This window comes from Boleophthalmus pectinirostris, unplaced genomic scaffold (genome assembly GCF_026225935.1).
Source record: "Boleophthalmus pectinirostris isolate CB_2022bp ecotype Guang Dong unplaced genomic scaffold, ASM2622593v1 HiC_scaffold_17, whole genome shotgun sequence".
NCBI classification, from domain to species: Eukaryota; Metazoa; Chordata; class Actinopteri; order Gobiiformes; family Gobiidae; genus Boleophthalmus; species Boleophthalmus pectinirostris.
This window is the reverse complement of record NW_026571115.1, coordinates 128663-146615: the sequence shown is the minus strand read 5'-3', so window position 1 is coordinate 146615 and position 17953 is coordinate 128663. Positions and strand designations below refer to the sequence as shown.

The 17953-nt window shown below is 39.1% G+C and overlaps 1 protein-coding gene across 1 annotated transcript in view; it reads left to right on the top strand.

Annotated features, from left to right (window-relative positions):
• LOC110161223 (integrin alpha-3-like) overlaps positions 1 to 9568 on the top strand; it is a 57838-nt gene extending 48270 nt beyond the window's left edge. The window contains exons 19-29 of the mRNA XM_055152361.1: positions 716 to 965; positions 2273 to 2356; positions 3341 to 3420; positions 4212 to 4289; positions 4386 to 4488; positions 4674 to 4847; positions 5120 to 5245; positions 6429 to 6539; positions 6963 to 7061; positions 8624 to 8749; positions 9338 to 9568. Of these exons, the coding sequence (XP_055008336.1) occupies positions 716 to 965; positions 2273 to 2356; positions 3341 to 3420; positions 4212 to 4289; positions 4386 to 4488; positions 4674 to 4847; positions 5120 to 5245; positions 6429 to 6539; positions 6963 to 7061; positions 8624 to 8749; positions 9338 to 9502 (1396 nt within the window). The 3' untranslated portion in view covers positions 9503 to 9568. The remainder of the gene's footprint in view (positions 1 to 715; positions 966 to 2272; positions 2357 to 3340; positions 3421 to 4211; positions 4290 to 4385; positions 4489 to 4673; positions 4848 to 5119; positions 5246 to 6428; positions 6540 to 6962; positions 7062 to 8623; positions 8750 to 9337) is intronic.
• The last annotated feature ends 8385 nt before the right edge of the window (positions 9569 to 17953 follow it).

Genomic DNA, 17953 nt, shown 5'->3' with positions numbered 1-17953 from the left:
GCCCACCGCGGTGCATATTCACTGCACGTGACCAACGTGACCCGACCCAGAGTCCTGCATGGGTCCATTGTTAAAGACCCGCACCAGCCTGGACCCGTTAACATTCTACCCGTTACCGCCCGTGCCCGTGATAACCCAGGACTAACCCAGGACTAAACCAGGACTAAGGTCCACCCATGTAGACCATTGGGTGAGGCGTAGCTCCTCGCCGCACGGAGGTAAGTGCAGCCGTTGCCCGAGTGCATTTCACGGACACTCTGCTCTGCTGGCTCAGGGTTCTCTCTCTCTAAGTCCGCGGGTGCCTGACTTGGTGCAGGACTCTGACCCCGACCTGCCACAGTGAGAGCTGGAGAAATGGCAGCAGCACTTGTTTCAAAGCCAAATGTTACTTCTCCCATGCTACACACACTCTATCCAAGCGACAACTAAGATACATGTGCATCTGTGCAACAAGCGCATCATCACAGATAGTTTTCAAAATAGTTTTGTAACTCAGAGGGATGGGGGATGGGGAGGGGGTGCAGCTGCTATAGACAATTCCCTAACCACGAAAGCCCTAGTTAGCATCACACCCTCAGAGAATGTTGACGACATCAGTTGCAAAGAATCAATAGAAACAAATCTAGAAAGACCCTGAAACATTCAACAAATGTAGAATGTTAATATTTATTTTGTGCAATGTACCTTCAAGAGCACAATCACTCTTGTGTCTCAGTGTGGCAGAGGGGCACCAGCGGCTGGTCCTGGACTCCAATCTGAATCTGCTGCTCCTTCACATCAATGTCACCAACCTGCCATCACCATGGAAACCAGTCAACCATACCCACGAAGTCTCATCTCCATGGCGACCCCTAGACAACAGCTACAACACCCTGTCACCATGGAGACTTGCTGAGGACGCCCACAATGTCGCCCTAAACGTCACCATCCCTCCCTCTCTTGTCTACTCTGGAGTAAGGGCCAAGGTACAACTCCTCTGAAGCACGATGGTCAAATATGGAATTATGTTTTTTATTTGTTCTGATATTTGTCTTCCTGTTGTGATATTTGCAGATGATGATATTAATATTACATAGGAGTATTATATCATAATCTATTGCAAGGTATTTTGTAGAAGTTGCAGTAAAGTCGTCAAATTAACTTTTAACTTTAGTGAAAATAATCAACTGTATTTATCTGGGACATATTTTGTTGTGATAAACATTTCCCCGAGCTGCCATTCCCTTCTGTACTTTGTCTGAATTCTGAGTGTGAGAAACCTTCATCCTTGTAACCTCTCATTTGTATCAAGTTTCTCAAATGCAGAAGTCATGCCCTCTTCAAAACATTCAGAACAAGATATATCAGTTTATAATAATAATAATAATAATAATAATAATAATAATGATAATAATAATAATAATACACCACTGTCATACTTGGCAATGTGGGTAAAGTGCCTTGCCTAAGGACACAACAGCAGTAGTTTTACCACTGGCGACCAGTGGTCTCCCATCCAGGTACTAACCAGGCCCACCCCTGCTTTGACAAGCTGGTATGGCCACAAGTAATAAATGAGCTTGATGTTATACAGTGGAACATTTCAGATGGCACAATAATATCTACATGGAGACAATCAAGTGTCTTACCTAAAAGTCTGCCTAATCCACCTTTAAAGGACCTATATTACACAAAACTGACGTCACCAAAAACATACCTGCAGTTGTTTTTTTTGTTTCATTCACACATGTTTGAGTAAGCCTTTTTGTTAGTCTTTCTAAAACCTCAAAATACTCAGTTCCACCTTGTCATATCAAGTAGAGGTAGTTTTCAAGTTAACAGCTCCTTTAACTTTTAGTTCAGTAGTGACTGGCAAGCTGAAATGGTGTATGAATAAAGAAAAAAAGAGGCGCATGACGTCACAAGGTTTCTCAAGTGTTTTCTCTTTTCTGTTTGAGAGAAGAGCTCAACCTAAATATGCAGGGTTCGTGTGTTAAATATGTGTGATGAAACCAAACACCACTCTGGCTATGTTTTAGTTTATGAGGAAACAACATTATATATCAGAAAATTGCATAATATGGGCTTTTTAAAAAGATACATGTAATGAATTAGGTAAAAACTAGGAATGACACATGGCACATGGAGAATGGGTCAGTCTCTGTACAGCCTAGAATAAATATTTGTGTTTTTTCTATACTCGACCAATAAACAAAATTAAAGACATAATGGTCTATATGAGTAATAGCCCTGATATATGGTTTCACCCCATCTCCACATTGTCTTGTTCCAGGGGGCACTGCAGGCTGTGGGGTGCGCTGTGGAAGGCAGGGCTCTGCTCTGTGACCTGGGAAACCCTTTAAAGGCCAATCAGCAGGTAGCAGCCCCACACACTCCAGCCTGCTCACCACCATCATCAAGCCTACAGCCGGGTGATTGTAGGGGAATCTTGAGTTGTGGCTCAGAGACATGGTTGGTAGTACATGTCAGTGAGACAGGGTAAAGATGACATTTAGAACCATTGTATGAGCAGAGACAAGCAACTTCCATTCAGCAGAAGCACTGCACCTGGAACATTTTTCACTTCTTTTTATGAATCAACTTCCCAGTGAAAAACAACTCTAGTATGTTGCACTAGTGAGCTAACCAGTACAACTACAGTAACTTCATCATAGAGGGCAGGAGCAGGGCTGTCCAAACCTTTTTCACTGAGGGACACACTTCTAAACATTTTGGAAATGGAGGACCTCAGATTGATGGTCAGTACACTACACTACACTACACTACACTACAGTGCAGTAAAATGAATGATTCAGATTGGTGCATTTAACTTTGTTAATAGAGAGCCACTGTAACTTTAATAAGGCTTGAAACATTCATTTTGGATCTGTCACTATACAATGTTTAAAGAGATCCCGAGGGAAAATGCTCGTATTAATCCGCTGTACATGATTCTGGTTTTTTGTTGTTGTTTTTTTTCACCATTTTGTCCGTTAAAAAAATTATATTCCTAATATAGAGCCTGGCTCCAAATTCGCCCCATAACCACTAACATCACAAGCTTCATTTGAGTGGAGCCACACACTATGGGTGAAGTTACACTCACTTAGTCCACATCTTTATATATTCTATTCGTGAAACATGAATATTTTGCAGCATTCCATTCAAATGACGTTGCCATTTATCACGAGCTGCTTGTGTGTATGGCAAGATCAGAGCTCTGCACACAGAATAATACATACCACGCGCTCTCTGCTGTATGCAAAATATACACACAAATATACACGCTTTTCACCACAATGTAAGTAAATAAGGGCCAATGTCTATGTCCCCCAGTAATACTGTAGTTTTGACTCTGTAGGTGGAGGTGTGGATTCGGTTCCAGCCCTCTGAGGCCAGTCTGAGGAGCAGAGAGATCACAAGCCAGCTGCAGCTCTCCACGTGAGTGAAGCTCAGACTGTGCACATGGCCTCACATCAGCTCACATTAACTTCTAATGTGTTCAGTCATGTAAATACTGTGCTGCCTCATTACACAGTTACAAAACAATACACTGATGTGCATACACTCTCCCAAAGATATGGCCTTTATCAGTTTTAATTATCTGAACTACTGTTGTAGCCACAGCTGCTCTGGGGCAGAGTGATGGAAGGCTGGCTGCCAATCTGCACCATCAGCCCCTCCGATCACCATCTCTTACACACACACTACTTTCATACTAGGCCATGTGGGTGAAGTGCTTTGCCTAAGGACACAACTGGTGGCCCCCTGTGGCACCTGATTTTCCCAGTGGTCTCCCATCCATCATCCAGATCTGAGATCTGACAGGATCAGGCTTTGAAAAGGTGGTATGGCCACAACCCCCTCAGACTTACACTGTAGATTCTCACTGAAGTTAACATATATGGACAAAAAACTCAATATAACTCAAAACTTTTGACATTCCTTGACCTGACAAGGCACATCTTAAAGTGAAAACCATTTCAGGTGACTTCATCATGAAGCTCACTGAAAGAAGGCCAAAAGGAAGGAAACTAAAATGTAAAAGAAAGAATTAGTTTAGTATTAGTTTAGTATTTCAGAGTCATTTCAATGTTCTCTTTGCTACATAATTCCATATATCTTGCACCATATACTGTATTTGATGTGGTCCATATTATCTGAAATGTAGAAACTGGTACAGAAAAAAAACAAAACAAGAAAAACATTGATGATGTGTATGGTGTGTTCAGCCTGAGCGAGCAGTGGGACCTGTTTCCACTCACCGTCTCCATGTTGGTGGAAGTGTCTCTGCAGGCTTCTCTCATACTGTAAATATTAGGTTTTAAATATTTGCATATTTCTGCATAATTGTAACGCTTCATTGTTTTGTTAAGTCTATAGTTTTCTCTTCTTACCCTGAACAGGCTGAATCCTCCAGACCCCATCTACTTCAGTGGTCATGTGATGGGCGAGTCTGCCATTAAAAAGACCTCCGATATAGGCTCTTTAGTAACATTTGACTTTCAGGTAAATACAGTGACTCAGTATATAATGTACTTATGCATATTACATTACATATTACACATTTTCCTCAGCATTAATATTGAGTTAGAGTGACAGGATTACGTGGGCCCTCTAGCAATAGCTTAGGACATGCCTCTTAATTGACTTGCATGAAAATGTTTTTTTGTTTGTTTATTTTATTATATTAGGTGCAGAAAAGTGGGCGATCTCTGCACCACCTGGGTAATCTAATGCTGGTTTTTGATTGGCCGCTGGAGCTGTTCAGTGGGAAGTGGCTGCTGTATCTTAGCCGGATTGAGATACTTGGCAGCTCTGTGGAATTCTGTTCACCATCTGCGGTACTCAACCCTCTCAGACTTACGGTAACCATCATTCACTCAACCCTCTCAGACTTACGGTAACCATCACTTACTCAACCCTCTCAGACTTACGGTAACTACTACTAGTTCAACCCAATCAGACTTACGGTAACAACTACTTCAACCCTCTCAGACTTACGGTAACCATCACTCACTCAACCCTCTCAGACTTACGGTAACTACCATTTACTCAACTCCCTATTTTTGAAAAAGGCGCTTTGTGTATTTGTGGTTGGGGAATCTGATGCTTAGATTTGTAACATGTGAATGGTCAGGTTTCAGATGAGGAAGAGGTGCGGAGAAAGAAGAGGAATCTTGAACAGGATTTTGAAGAAAAGGAAACGACAAAAGTATCTCCAATTCTCCACCTCTACTCCCCCAGAAGGACATCCCCCACACTGGTACAGAAGGCTGCTCTTAGGCTTGTAGCTCATATTTGAAGGAGTGCTGCAAAACACAAATGTTCAAGAAATTTCATACTGTCAACATAAAGCTTACTAACAATGGGAAGAGGAACAAAACTGTTTTACTCAAGTACTCAACTGACAGTACTGTTACACTGTGAAATATATTACTTAATCATAAGTGGATAGTGCTCAGTTACATTTATTCAGTTACTATCTACTTTAGTAACTTTAAGAAATTGTACTTTTCAGAGTACTGTTCTAGCAACATAAAATATTTTTACTGAGTACTTGAGTAAAAGTTGTGGTTCCTCTTCCTACTGTGAGTAAAACACAATTTATGGTTGTGTGTCAAATCTTCTGTGTCACGATGCAGAGAGTCTGCATCGTGACCCCCTGAACCCCTCTGCAGAGCTTCTGAGTCATCTGACATGCACCCCCAAAATGTTGTAACTACACATCGAACAGACGCACACAGCAGGGGAAAGCAACGTAGACAATAAGGGCTGTGATTGATCCTCTCTACCACTGCTCTACATACTTTTGCAGTACTCCGCTTTTCCGCATCATTTTGTAACACGAATGGCATTTTAAAATCCTAGCCTCCTGGAGTTGTGGCAGTGAATTAATTTGCACCACACAGACCTCGATGCAGATCTATAAATCAAAAACAACAGAGACAAGGCAGTGTACATTGAGTTGACCACAGATCTATAAAATGGCAAGTGAAAAAAGTTTTATGTTGACAATTTGAGATGATTTGAACATTTGTGTTGCTTGCAGCACTCCTTCAGATATGATTTTGACAAATTTTATTCATCCACAAGGAAATAATTTGGATGCAGTAGTTCACTATTGTATGATTTGAAAATACCAGATTTTGTGCATTATTTGTCTTGTCCTTCAAATGAACTTCAAATTATAAATCAGATATTACATCCCGACCATTACTCTTTACATTACCTTTACTTGAGTAGTAGTTTTACCCACATACTTTTTCAATCTTACTTATGTAATTTCTTGGACCATTACTTTGTACTCCTTTTTGAATAATATAATTTTGAAGTAACTGTATTGTACTAACTGTACTGTATATGGTGTCTGAAAACTACTTTGAGAAGTATAACTTTGATTTGCTCAAGTACATGTAATTAAGTACTCCCCACATGATGTTTTGCAGAGCTGTAAGCTGGGGGCCAGATGTGTGCGGGTGCACTGTCCTCTCATCCACATGAACCACACTGTGACCCTGAGCGTGAGAGCACGCCTCTGGAACAGCACTTTTCTGGAGGTACCATGCGCTTTAGCATACACACTGTACAGGTGTGGTCTTTACCATAGACACAGTGCATGCACATGGCTTTTGTGGACAAACCTCCTTGTGATCCAGCCCTCCTTAGCTCCTGATCTCAGGAGCTAAGGAGGGCTGGGCCTGGTTAGTACTTGGATGGGAGATTACACAGTGAGGCACCAATGGTGTCTTTTGGCAAGACTTAGCTGATGTGAATGAATCTAGATAAAATGTGGTATACATCCTTTGGTATATCTGTCCCATTTATATTAGTGATTAGACTCAGTTTAGTGTCAAATTAACAGCAAATAGTTGATTGATTCTATGTGATCCATGTCTTTGTGATAGCCTTTTCTCTGCTGCCAAAACAAGGTTGTTTTGGGCTTGTGCTGAGCTTGTGTCTTGTGTGTTGATTTGTCACAGGACTTTGTGGAGGCCAGCTCAGTGACCATTGTTGGAAGGGCCACTCTGCAACTCCAAACAGACCAACCTGCTGTGAACATGAAGCCACAGAGTGTTCAGGTATAGTGCCCCCTAACTGTCATATATTACTTTTTTTTTTTACTCTAGTGTTGGTACTAATTCTCATATTTATTTAAAGACAAAATAAAGCAGGTAAACTCTCTCCCCTCTAACAAAAAGAATGCCTATTTCTAAGTTTAAAACTGAAGACAGAATGAACTTTTATCAAAGAAAGTATGTATGTTGCATTAATCGATCATAAAAAGTCAAATAGATTGAATAAAATATATTATTATTCTCTTGATGCATGTAGATAAGTAACATGGAAAGTGATATTTCACTTGAAGGAGCACTGTATAATTTTTCATTTCCATGGAGACAATGGAGATAATGGAGATGTATATTTTGTTATGGCCCATTTTCCCAGGAATGACTCTAACCAATCTACTGTCAAATACACATGTGCAAGTCTTGGCACGAGTTTCACCAAATCTGTTCCCTTGGCTTTGAGCTTTCTGCCATTACTGACACTTGTTCACAGGCTTGGCAGTTGCAGCTCATGTTTATGCAGTCTGTTTGGAACAGCTACAGATCCAAAGTAGATGTAGTGCTCCAAACACTCACTGAGGAACGGTATGTTATGGTCAATTCCATGTAAAGAGTGACTGAAATCACTTTCAGATTTGTGTTTTGGACTAAACTGTACACAGTGAGCAGGGATGGACTGGGACCAAAAACAGCCCTGGACTTTTAGGCACATGCAATTTATGGTTGACAAATAAGCAAATTATCGTATTAGCACCCTCTGCTGATAGTATGGCCGACAGCCGCTAGACCAGACAGCCGTTTGGGACTCTGCCCCTAACACTGAGACAGAAACAGGACAAAGCAGTAGCAGTTGGGATTAGGCTACATTGTAATCTGTATATAAAGCCAGGGCTACCCAGTGTGGCTCCACAAACCATTAACAAGAGACTGAAGTTACTCACTATTAGCACATCTTTGAAAAGTGACTGTAGCAGAGTGACCATGTTTAGAATAAAACAGAAGCAAAGCTAAGCAGAGCAAAGTATGGGTAAAGAGCTCACTAAGACCTCTCCACTTGTTTGAGGCTCAGAGCACAGCCTGTGTCCTGCCCAGTGAGACTCAGGGAGAACCAAGCTCTGCAGACTTTGTCCAAGTCCGGTCACTCCATGGGGAGAAACTTCAGTCAACAGACTGCAAAAGAGTCAAATGAGAGAAAAACTATGACATTTTACACATCCCATATGGTTGCAAGTTATTAGACAGATCACAAGAAAGTGTTGTTGCTTTTAAATAAGAAAAAAATATATGTTTTTAATCTTGAAGAAATGTTTTATTTAGATTGGAGTAGAGAATTTGTACTTGAAATACAAAAACATTACTCCAATCAAGGTACAATTCTTAATTCTATTTGGGATAGTTGACTATAGCAAATAATGCAACAGTGATCTCCTCCCATATAGGCTTTCTATGGACTAACTAGTCTATACATTAAACAATGTATGGGGGTAATGTGGGGGTTTGTAAAATTTCTATTGTGCTTAATAAGAAATGTATGCCAGGGGGTACTGTACAAACCCTTGCAATGTGTGTGTCAGTTTTCAGTGCGAGTCTTCCCAGACCTGTCCCTCCCTGTGGCTCCCAGCCCTCCACTCGGAGTCCTTGTGCTGTCTGCTGTGGGAGGGGTCTCTGTGCTGGCTCTCATCTGCCTGCTGCTCTGGAAGGTATGTATGCTCTAGTCCAGGGGTGCTCAATACGTCGATCACTATCTACCAGTCGATCGCTAAGGTCGTGTGGGTAGATCACCGTTTCTCGTCTCGGACTCGCTTTTGGACTCGGTCTTGTCTCTCACTCAAGGTCTGACACTCAACAAGTGCGATCATATTTCATTACAGCCGCTGCTGTTTATTTTCTTCTATACACATTTGAATATGGGCCAGGCATATTGACAGTAACAGTGTTTGTAGTAAATTCATAAAATTGAGTCAAATAGTTATATGAACACAAATGTAGTAGTAGGAGGAGTAGTAACTAAAGTAGGTAAAGAAAGCAATCACTGTTGGAGCATCATATCCAAACTATAGGATAACAATTTGTGTGCAGTCAACTATTCTAAAGAGCATTTAAGTTAGCTCAAATCAGCGAAAAACATGTGTGTGACTGGTCAGAAGGGCTGCTTACACAGATTTGCAGCCTTGCTCTATCAGTCTGGCCCAGGACAGTTGCATTTTAAGAGTAAATGACAGCGTACCAGTTCTGATCAGGCTGTAGATGTAGCTGTAGATGAACCCTGTGCTCCCCTGTGTCCTCAGTGTGGTTTCTTTGAGCGACGTGGACCATGGCCTGCCACTCTGCACCAGGGCACCGTGAGCACCCGGGCAGCCCGCCACAGTTGCACTGACGTAGACGGCTTCCTCATCCAACACAGCCCCTCTATGCAGAGGAAGAAACACTGGGTCACCTCCTATTCACAGTGACCCAGGACCTCCAGGCCCCACTGGAGCTCCAGCCCCAGAAACCCCAGCAGCCAACAGTGTCTTCAACCTCCCTGGATACACAACCAGCGCCTTTGTGTTTTTAGTGGTTTACTGGTTAAAAAGTGTGCAATGAGATACAGTTCCCACAAGCCTTTAGACTGGGTCCATGAGACGAAGACAAGATTAGTGGAAAAAAGGGAGAGTTTTAGTGGAGGGTCTGACATCTGTCTCCATGAAGATGTAATTGCTTTGCCTTTGCTAAAAATGGCTTAAAGACATACATTCTGCAGTGGCCTTTTCATAGATCTGACTTGTAACTTGGCCATGTGGTTCTTACTTCCATGGAGACAGAGGTTCAATGCCATACAGTGGAACATTTCCATTGAGATCAACAGATAGTGAACTTTCCACCAGAAAAGTTTCACAGCGCACCTTTAAGTCATTTTGATTCAGTTCACAATTTTGGTTTCATTTTTTGTCATTATAGCATTGCGTTTTGGAACTATTACTTCTGCATATAACTATATAACTATAACTATATAATATAACTTAAGTCCCATTCACACATAGTTCCCAGTAAGTCAGAGCACTCGGGAGACATCTTAGCAATTTTAAAAATACATTTGTCACCTAAATACTTATCTCAACTTACACCATTATATAAAACAGACAAAAACATTTTAGCCTTGTTCATTACAATGGAAACCAGAACTACGGATTATGACTATCTACCACTAAGCATTTTCTGGCTATATTCACATATACACATTCCTTGGACATTCTTGGTCATTTCTATGACTGTTCTGGCAAAATGCAGGTACATTCAGGCTCCATGTTTCGGCATTAGCAATGTTAACCCTTTTTTGTCCTCGCATGTGCACAATCTCATGACAGTTTTATCTGGCAAGATCCTGTGGCTCTAGTTCTTGTCCCACGATCCCCTTTGGTGTATGTCCCTGTGGTGAGTCCTGTGTCTCCTAGGGTGTGAACTGTGGACAGTGTCAGTAGGTGCGTGACCATGGCAGTTGTGTGTGTCTTTGATGGTCGTGTTTGTGTTCTGGACCAAAGCTAAGTGTGCCATACTCGTGTTGCCTTCACAGTCAGCAGAGGTGGGCAGTAGTTATATTTATTTGAGTACATTTTTAAAGAAATTGTACTTTTCTAGCAGCATACTTTTACTCCTACCTGAGTAATATTTTTTTATTGAAGTAAAAGCAAGTAACATTAAGTTTTGGTTACTCCTCACACTATGCTGACAATGTGAAATGATTGGAACATTTGTGTTTCTTGCACCGCGCCTTCAGATATGATTTAGTTTGTCTCAGTTTTGTGTCTGTCCTTTGAAAGACTGTATACATTATTTAATGTTTTGTCCTTCAAATAACATTAACTTAATGGCTTGTAGTAGTTTTCCCAAATACTTTTTTACTCTTGAGTAATTTCTTGGATCACTTCTTTGTACTTCCACTTGAGTAACATTACTCTTACTTAAATACAGTCTTTGTCTCTACCCATCTCTAACGATCAGTGTATAAAGCCCAGTACTGTGGTGCTGATCCAGTGACCTGTATCTGCCAGTCTTATTGTAATAATGTTGGTATGGACTGACTGTGACCACTGTGCATTCTTTGTATATGTCTGTGATTCTTCTAAAAAATACAGTATTTTTTACACTGAACCAAGCTTTGACTCAACTAAATCCAACTTATGTCCATGCAGTGTGGTTCTGATATATCCAGATCATTCAAAAGTTATTCAGAAAAGGTGCATAACTGTCCTGTGAATGGGACTTATCATTGACACTTGCTTAAATGAGTATTGAGTTTCAATCCTAGTTTTGTGGACAGGACACTCTCGCAATAAGTTTAGACAGAACTGATGGGAGAGAAAAGCTTCAACTGATAAATATTTGTTCCAGCATCATTTAATTTATAAAAAATATATATAAAAATAGTTTTAACAGGGGTCTTTACAGGGCACTTTGCAGTGACATCACACTGGGGGTGTTCTGCATGTATGCCTATGGCAGAATGATCAGCAGATGAACTGAAAAAACTGTTATTTGTGTGTGAGAGACAGCAAAAATCATCAGCTGTTGTAGTTCCAACTAAATAAATTCTTTCTTTTAGATTGTGTTAAAAGAAAGATTAAAGTTTAGTGGAGCTTCTGACAGAGCACAGTGAAGCACACCCCCAGGGACTGTTGATGACATCAGCTGCAAAGCATCAATACAGATTTTAATAAATAGATAAATAATTAATTCAATGAATAAATAAATAAATAAACAATGAAATAAATAATGAAATGGAATGGCTCAATGTCAGTGATCAAGTGTGTGGCGTCTTCTAGTGGTGCGTTCAGGTACTGCTCTTCTGCCGATGATGCGTTCAAGGGCCCGGTCTCTGGTATGGCTCATTTTGCTGCGTTTAGGTGCAGTCTCTCTACCATAGTGACCCCTAGTGGTCTCGGATGGACAGGACCAGAATGTTGAGGCGGTGCAGGTGAATTCGAGTGATGTGGTTGATCTTTTGCCACAGCACCAAGCGTCTCCTCTGTGAGGAAATAAGTCACTGAATTGATCAAACGTTTTAAATAAGAGAAATGGATACACATTTTTATCAGTGAAGTCCTGATAGACTTTTGTGGTACCTGATTGTCTTCATGAAGAAGTTATTGCTTTGCCTATAATGTTTCACCTTATGGCATTAAACTTCTACTACTACTACTATAAGAAGCACACTATGTAGTGAAGGAAAGTCATTTAAAGGGCCCATAGTGGACTATTTTCTGATCTAATATAATGTGGTTTCCTCATCACAACCACACATGGAGTTGTGTTTTGTTTCACACACATGTTTAACACACAAACCCTGCAGATTTAGCACTTCTTCTCTCAAACAGAAAACCATGTGATGTCATGTGGTCATATAGGAAGTGCAAGTCTGAGTCAAGTTCCAAGTCAAATGCAAGTCAAGTCCAAGTTGTCTGCTTTGAGCTTCAAGTCATTTCAAGTCTTTAAACTAGAGTACCAAATATAGCTTTGATTTTTGCTATTTATATGACTTTTATGATAAATTGTTTTTTTAAAGTCACAGTATATTTATATATGAGTATTTACAGAATATATAAGAGTTGTGGAAATGCAAATTTTTCCTTTTTAAATGTCTTGATAAGATCTTAGAGTGAATCATTACAGAACATTAATAGAACAAATTCAGATTTAAAAGTGCTTCTCAAGTCTTCTCAAGTCACAGGCCTCAAGTCCGAGTCAAGTCAAAAGTCACTGACCTTCAAGTCAAAGTCAAGTCTTAGTCCATTTTATCAAGTCAAGTCTTAAGTCCTAGAAATAGTGACTCAAGTCTGATTCTAGTCCAAGTCATGACTTGCAAGTCCCCTCATCACTTGCAAGACCTCTCATCACTACTGCGCTGATCGTGTCATGTGTTGGAATGAGAAACACGTGGGTGTAATCAGGACGGTACACAATGGGATGGGGGGAGTTTGAAATGATACTCACTGTTCTTTATATCCCCAGATCTGGTCTAAAACATAACAAAAACTATTCCAGGCCTAAATTGGTGTATGTATTGGTGTGTATTAAAAAAAAGAACTGTATCTATAGCCAAGAAACTAATGTTATGTAACTATTGATACTACTGATTAACAGAGTTTCAGACAGAGCAGAGCACAGTCGCACACAATGTATTGAGAAACTGATGTAGGTTGCTATTTTCAATACACTTACAGCGTGTTGTGTGGCATTGTGAAGCCGGTGGTAATATCTGCTCACATCCAAATGCTCACTCTCATTCGTGGAGACCTGAAATGCACAATACATTATAGGACTTGTATTGCACTGTTTTGTTAGAATTCTGTTTCCTCTTCACAAACAGACCTGGACTTGTGTTTTGTTTCATTTGCACATGTTGGACACACAAACCCTGCATATTTAGGCTGAGTTTTTGAAAAACCTCTGTTCCGCTTTGTGATGTCATCAAGTGTCAGCAAACACAGGAGGTGCACTGTGTTTTAAACTCCATACACCTTCACTAGTTTAATTTTGTTAATTTCCTTGGATTTGCCTAACTTTGAAGTTACAGCTATTGTGTTTGCCTCATTGAAACTGATTTACTCCTCAGTCCACAATCTGATATTAGAGACTTGAATTTTAAAAAATAAAATAAAACAACATCTTCAGGGTATTCCAAAGTATTGTAGAGTAAAGCAATTAAATTGAGCCTAAAGTAGCAGTTAACTTTAAAACCACTCCTGAATTAATCCACAATCCACAAGTCTTAATCCACAAATTGAAACGGAGCATTTTGAGCTTTGGCATGTCCTAATAATGCACGATTACAAACATGTGTGAACAAAACACAAACACAAGTCCAGATCTGTTGTGGAGAGACATTACAACATGACAAAAGCTCACATCAGTCAGTTTTGGGTCTTTTCTAAAAACTAACTATAAAAGTGTAGTAGAGTGTGGGGGAGAGAGGCGGGGCTTACACATGGGCGGAGGCAGTCCACTTGTCTGTCCAGCGAGGTCAGGAAGCCTCTCACATCCCAACCCAAATTTGACAGGTTTCCATGGCGATAGAGCTGGAAGATGTGCTGCAAGTTCTCCTGGACAAACACCAGCTGAGATTCCACCTGGAGACACACGGGATACATATCTGACTTTCACCGGGAGCAAATATTTGGATCATTTCCATAACAATGAACTATTTTATGAATGCTTATTATTGTCTATAATATCATTGAATATGTTTCAAAACTATTTATTGACCTTGCAATTCAATTTTTGTAGCCATGCTTTTTTTTTTTTTACTGTGAGAGGAGTCATCTCTGTCTCCATGGAGATAGAGAAATGGTAAAATTGCCCTACTGTGGAGCATTTCAGGCAAAGCAATAATATTGTCCCCTCAAGAAAAGTTACACATAGTGAATACTCTACTGACATGGCAGTATCTATAAATGTAAAATCTGAAAATGTTTAATAATGAAACATTACATTTTGCCGGCTGATGTTTTTGTAGAGTTTGTTTGGAAAGTGGGCATTAGTTGTCATGTCCACACCGCCGCCCTGTCGAAGGAACACAGCACATTTAAGGAAGAATTATTCTAATAAAACTGTTAAGAAATATGAATTATGAAATGTAAACAAAGGTGGGAAGAATTGTCAAAAACTGAACTCAAGTATGAGTAATGTTACTTAAAAATATTACTCAAGTTGAAGTACAAAATAGTGGTCCAAGATATTACACAAGTAAAAGTAAAGAAAAAATAAAATAAATAAAATGAGAAAACTACTGCTCATGTAAGAGTCATTTTAAGAGTGACTGTAACATCTGATTTGTAATTTCAGGTTAATGTTATTTGAAGGACAAAACATAATGAATACAAATAATGTGCATAATCTTGTGTTTTCAGAGAAAATACATAAAAAGTAGACAAAATAAATATGTGAAGAAGCAGTGTATGAAACACAAATACTCAAATAATTTCATATTGTCAAGCATTTGTCACTTGTAGACTTACTCATAGTGGGAAGAGTACTCACAACTTTTACTTCAATAAAAATATTAGTCAAGTTAGAAAAGTATTCTGCCAAGTACAGTTTCTTACCATCTTCTTGAGCTGCTTGAGACAGTCATTTGTGTTCCTGCTGAAGAGGTTCAGTCCTTCACAGGCCAGAACCGCTGTGGCTGCACCCAGCATCATCACCCAACGCAACATTATCACACAAAATCACCAAATATCCTCAGATATACCAAGAGAGAGATGTGTGCATCAATATGTGTGCAGTAAATCAAAGTCCTCCTGATGTGCTTTGGAGACGAGGCGCTCTGATCAACACTAACTAAATGCACCATATTTATCCCACAGACAGGAAAGAGAAAAGTGAAATTGAGGGAAAGGCCCTGTTGAGTTTGATTTACAGAGACACACCGCACTACTAATACCCTGGAAAGTCAAAAGGTACATGGGGCAATGCATACTTTTACTTTTTACTTTGACTTTTTCTCAGCTGGAGACTTAGTGCTGTGAGCTCCAAGGGTGTATTTAAAATAAAATAAAATAAAATAATTCAACTGAAAATGTAAAATTGTATAAACTTTTAGATACAACAAGAACCTGTGATAGTAACAAAATGTGTTTGTTAAAATTATAAATCCTAAATTCTTGATGCTATTAATACTATTACTCCTGAATATTACACTTAATGCAAAAACAAAAATTAAACACACATGCACACACACACACACACACACACACACACACACACACACACACACACACACACACACGGTATTCCCCATATGGTCATAGGTGGCAACATTCAGTTTCCTGTTTCAGTCTGTGATTTCACTTTCTGTTTGCAATAGAATAAAGTTCAAATTATTTCATATTGTCAACAGAAAGCTTTTAGACTTACTAAAGTTATTCAAGAAGTGAAATTATTTCCCATGTGGATTAATGACGTTTGTCTATGTCTAAGTCTAAATCTAAGTCTAAGTCTAAGTCTAAGTAGAGCACTGCACATCTCTGGTTTCTAACAATAAAAACATGTTGACTGATAGTGAATGGAATAAATACAAGTTTAAAGCCATGTCGTGGAATATTTTAGGCAAAACAATAAATCCATCTATTTTCATGGATCGGCGTCTATATACCAGTACCATATGGGTGCATTTGTCCAATTTGAGTAATATAGAACCTTTAAGATGTAAATAATTAGAATTACATGGTTAGAATATGAGTACAAAAACAGGTTTATATCTACTCAAAAAAAGTACAGTTAGCCCAAAAATGTACTCATTACAGTAACACAAGTATTTGTAATTAGTTACTGTCCACCCCTGATCTTTCCTAATGATGTCATGAGAAAGAGATTTTGTATGTTCAAACAACTGAATGAATAAACGTGATCAGAAACAGTGTCCTTATTACTGTAGTTTCGCCGAAAAACTGCTTTTCATCCTGCACCTGCTGTGGTTTTACAGTGAGTTTCTATAGTCACCACACATTTTCAATCTTTCTGTACATTTTAATAACTCTGGCACCTCTAGATACAGCGGAAAGATTCAGAGGATACAGCGGAAAGATTCAGAAGGTGCAGTGAAGACAGAAGATGGGCAGAGGCATTTAACTGAAAATGACTGGAAGCCCTCTCAGTATTGACGGATTTACAGTGCACATTTGATAAGATATGGCATTTGATATACATACAAACACAGTGGGTCCTAGCAGGTCCTAGTTTTACATTTACAGTGACTTATGATGAAAATGTACTTAGTGTACATTATGAACTGTAAGAACAAGTACATTCACATTGAGGAAGTGGGGGCACTTGCATTGAATACAGTATTTATTCATAAAACACTGCTGTGAGCGAAGCTTGAGCAGATCAGTGAAGTATAGACACAGAGTGTGTCTAATCTCTGAATTGTCTGTGTTTCTTATTACCATATGCCTTTTCAAATCAGTTTTAAATAATCCCATGAGATGAATGAGAATGCATTGTTTATTACAAATTCATTATTATAAATCAACATCCTGGAGAGGATTTTGAAGGTGCACTATGTCATCTGAATGGAGTAAAACGCTATGGACAGAATCTGCTGCATGAAAAGAGATGTTTTGCCCTTTAATGTGTAATTAGTTGAACATTAAAACTAAACCAAGTTTAACATGATTCATAGTTTTTCAAAGGAAATCTCTGTCATTATAGGGATGTTATTGCTTTGCTTATAATGACCCACAGAGAGCATAAAGGCCCCTGCCCTCCTTCTAAACGTTTCACACAATCAAATTCTACAAAATTACTGATCACCATAAACAGTAGTTTCCCTGTTACTGTAGTTTCACCAAAAATGGTTTTCATTCTGCACCTGTAGTGATTTTAAAGGAAGTTTAAAATCAGCCACCATCACATGTTGTCTATATGTTCAGAGGTGGAGAGAGAATAGCCAAAAATTTTACTTGTGTAATGTTACTTCAAAATACAAAGTAGAAACACAAAGAAGTGTTCCAGGAAATTATTCAAGAAAAAAAAAAAAAAAAAAAGTATTTGGGAAAACTACTAAAGTAAGAGTAACTGCCAAGATGTAACATCTGATTTATAATTTGAAGTTAATGTAATTTGGTGGAAAAAACATTAAATAATGCATAAAGTAGTGCAAAAACACAAATGTCCAAATAGTTTCATATTGTCAACATAAAGCTTTTATCACTTGTAGACTTACACACAGTAAGGAACCTAAAGTAAAAATACTGTTACTTCAATAAAAATATTACTCAATTAGATTAAAAAGTTGCTCACTTACTGTACATATTTTTGATTAAGTGAATACAACCCACTTTTGGCTATATATTTCTATTTGAAAGTTCTGTTAAGTTTATTCTTTAAATATATTCCACATATGACAGTACAAAAAACTCAGAACA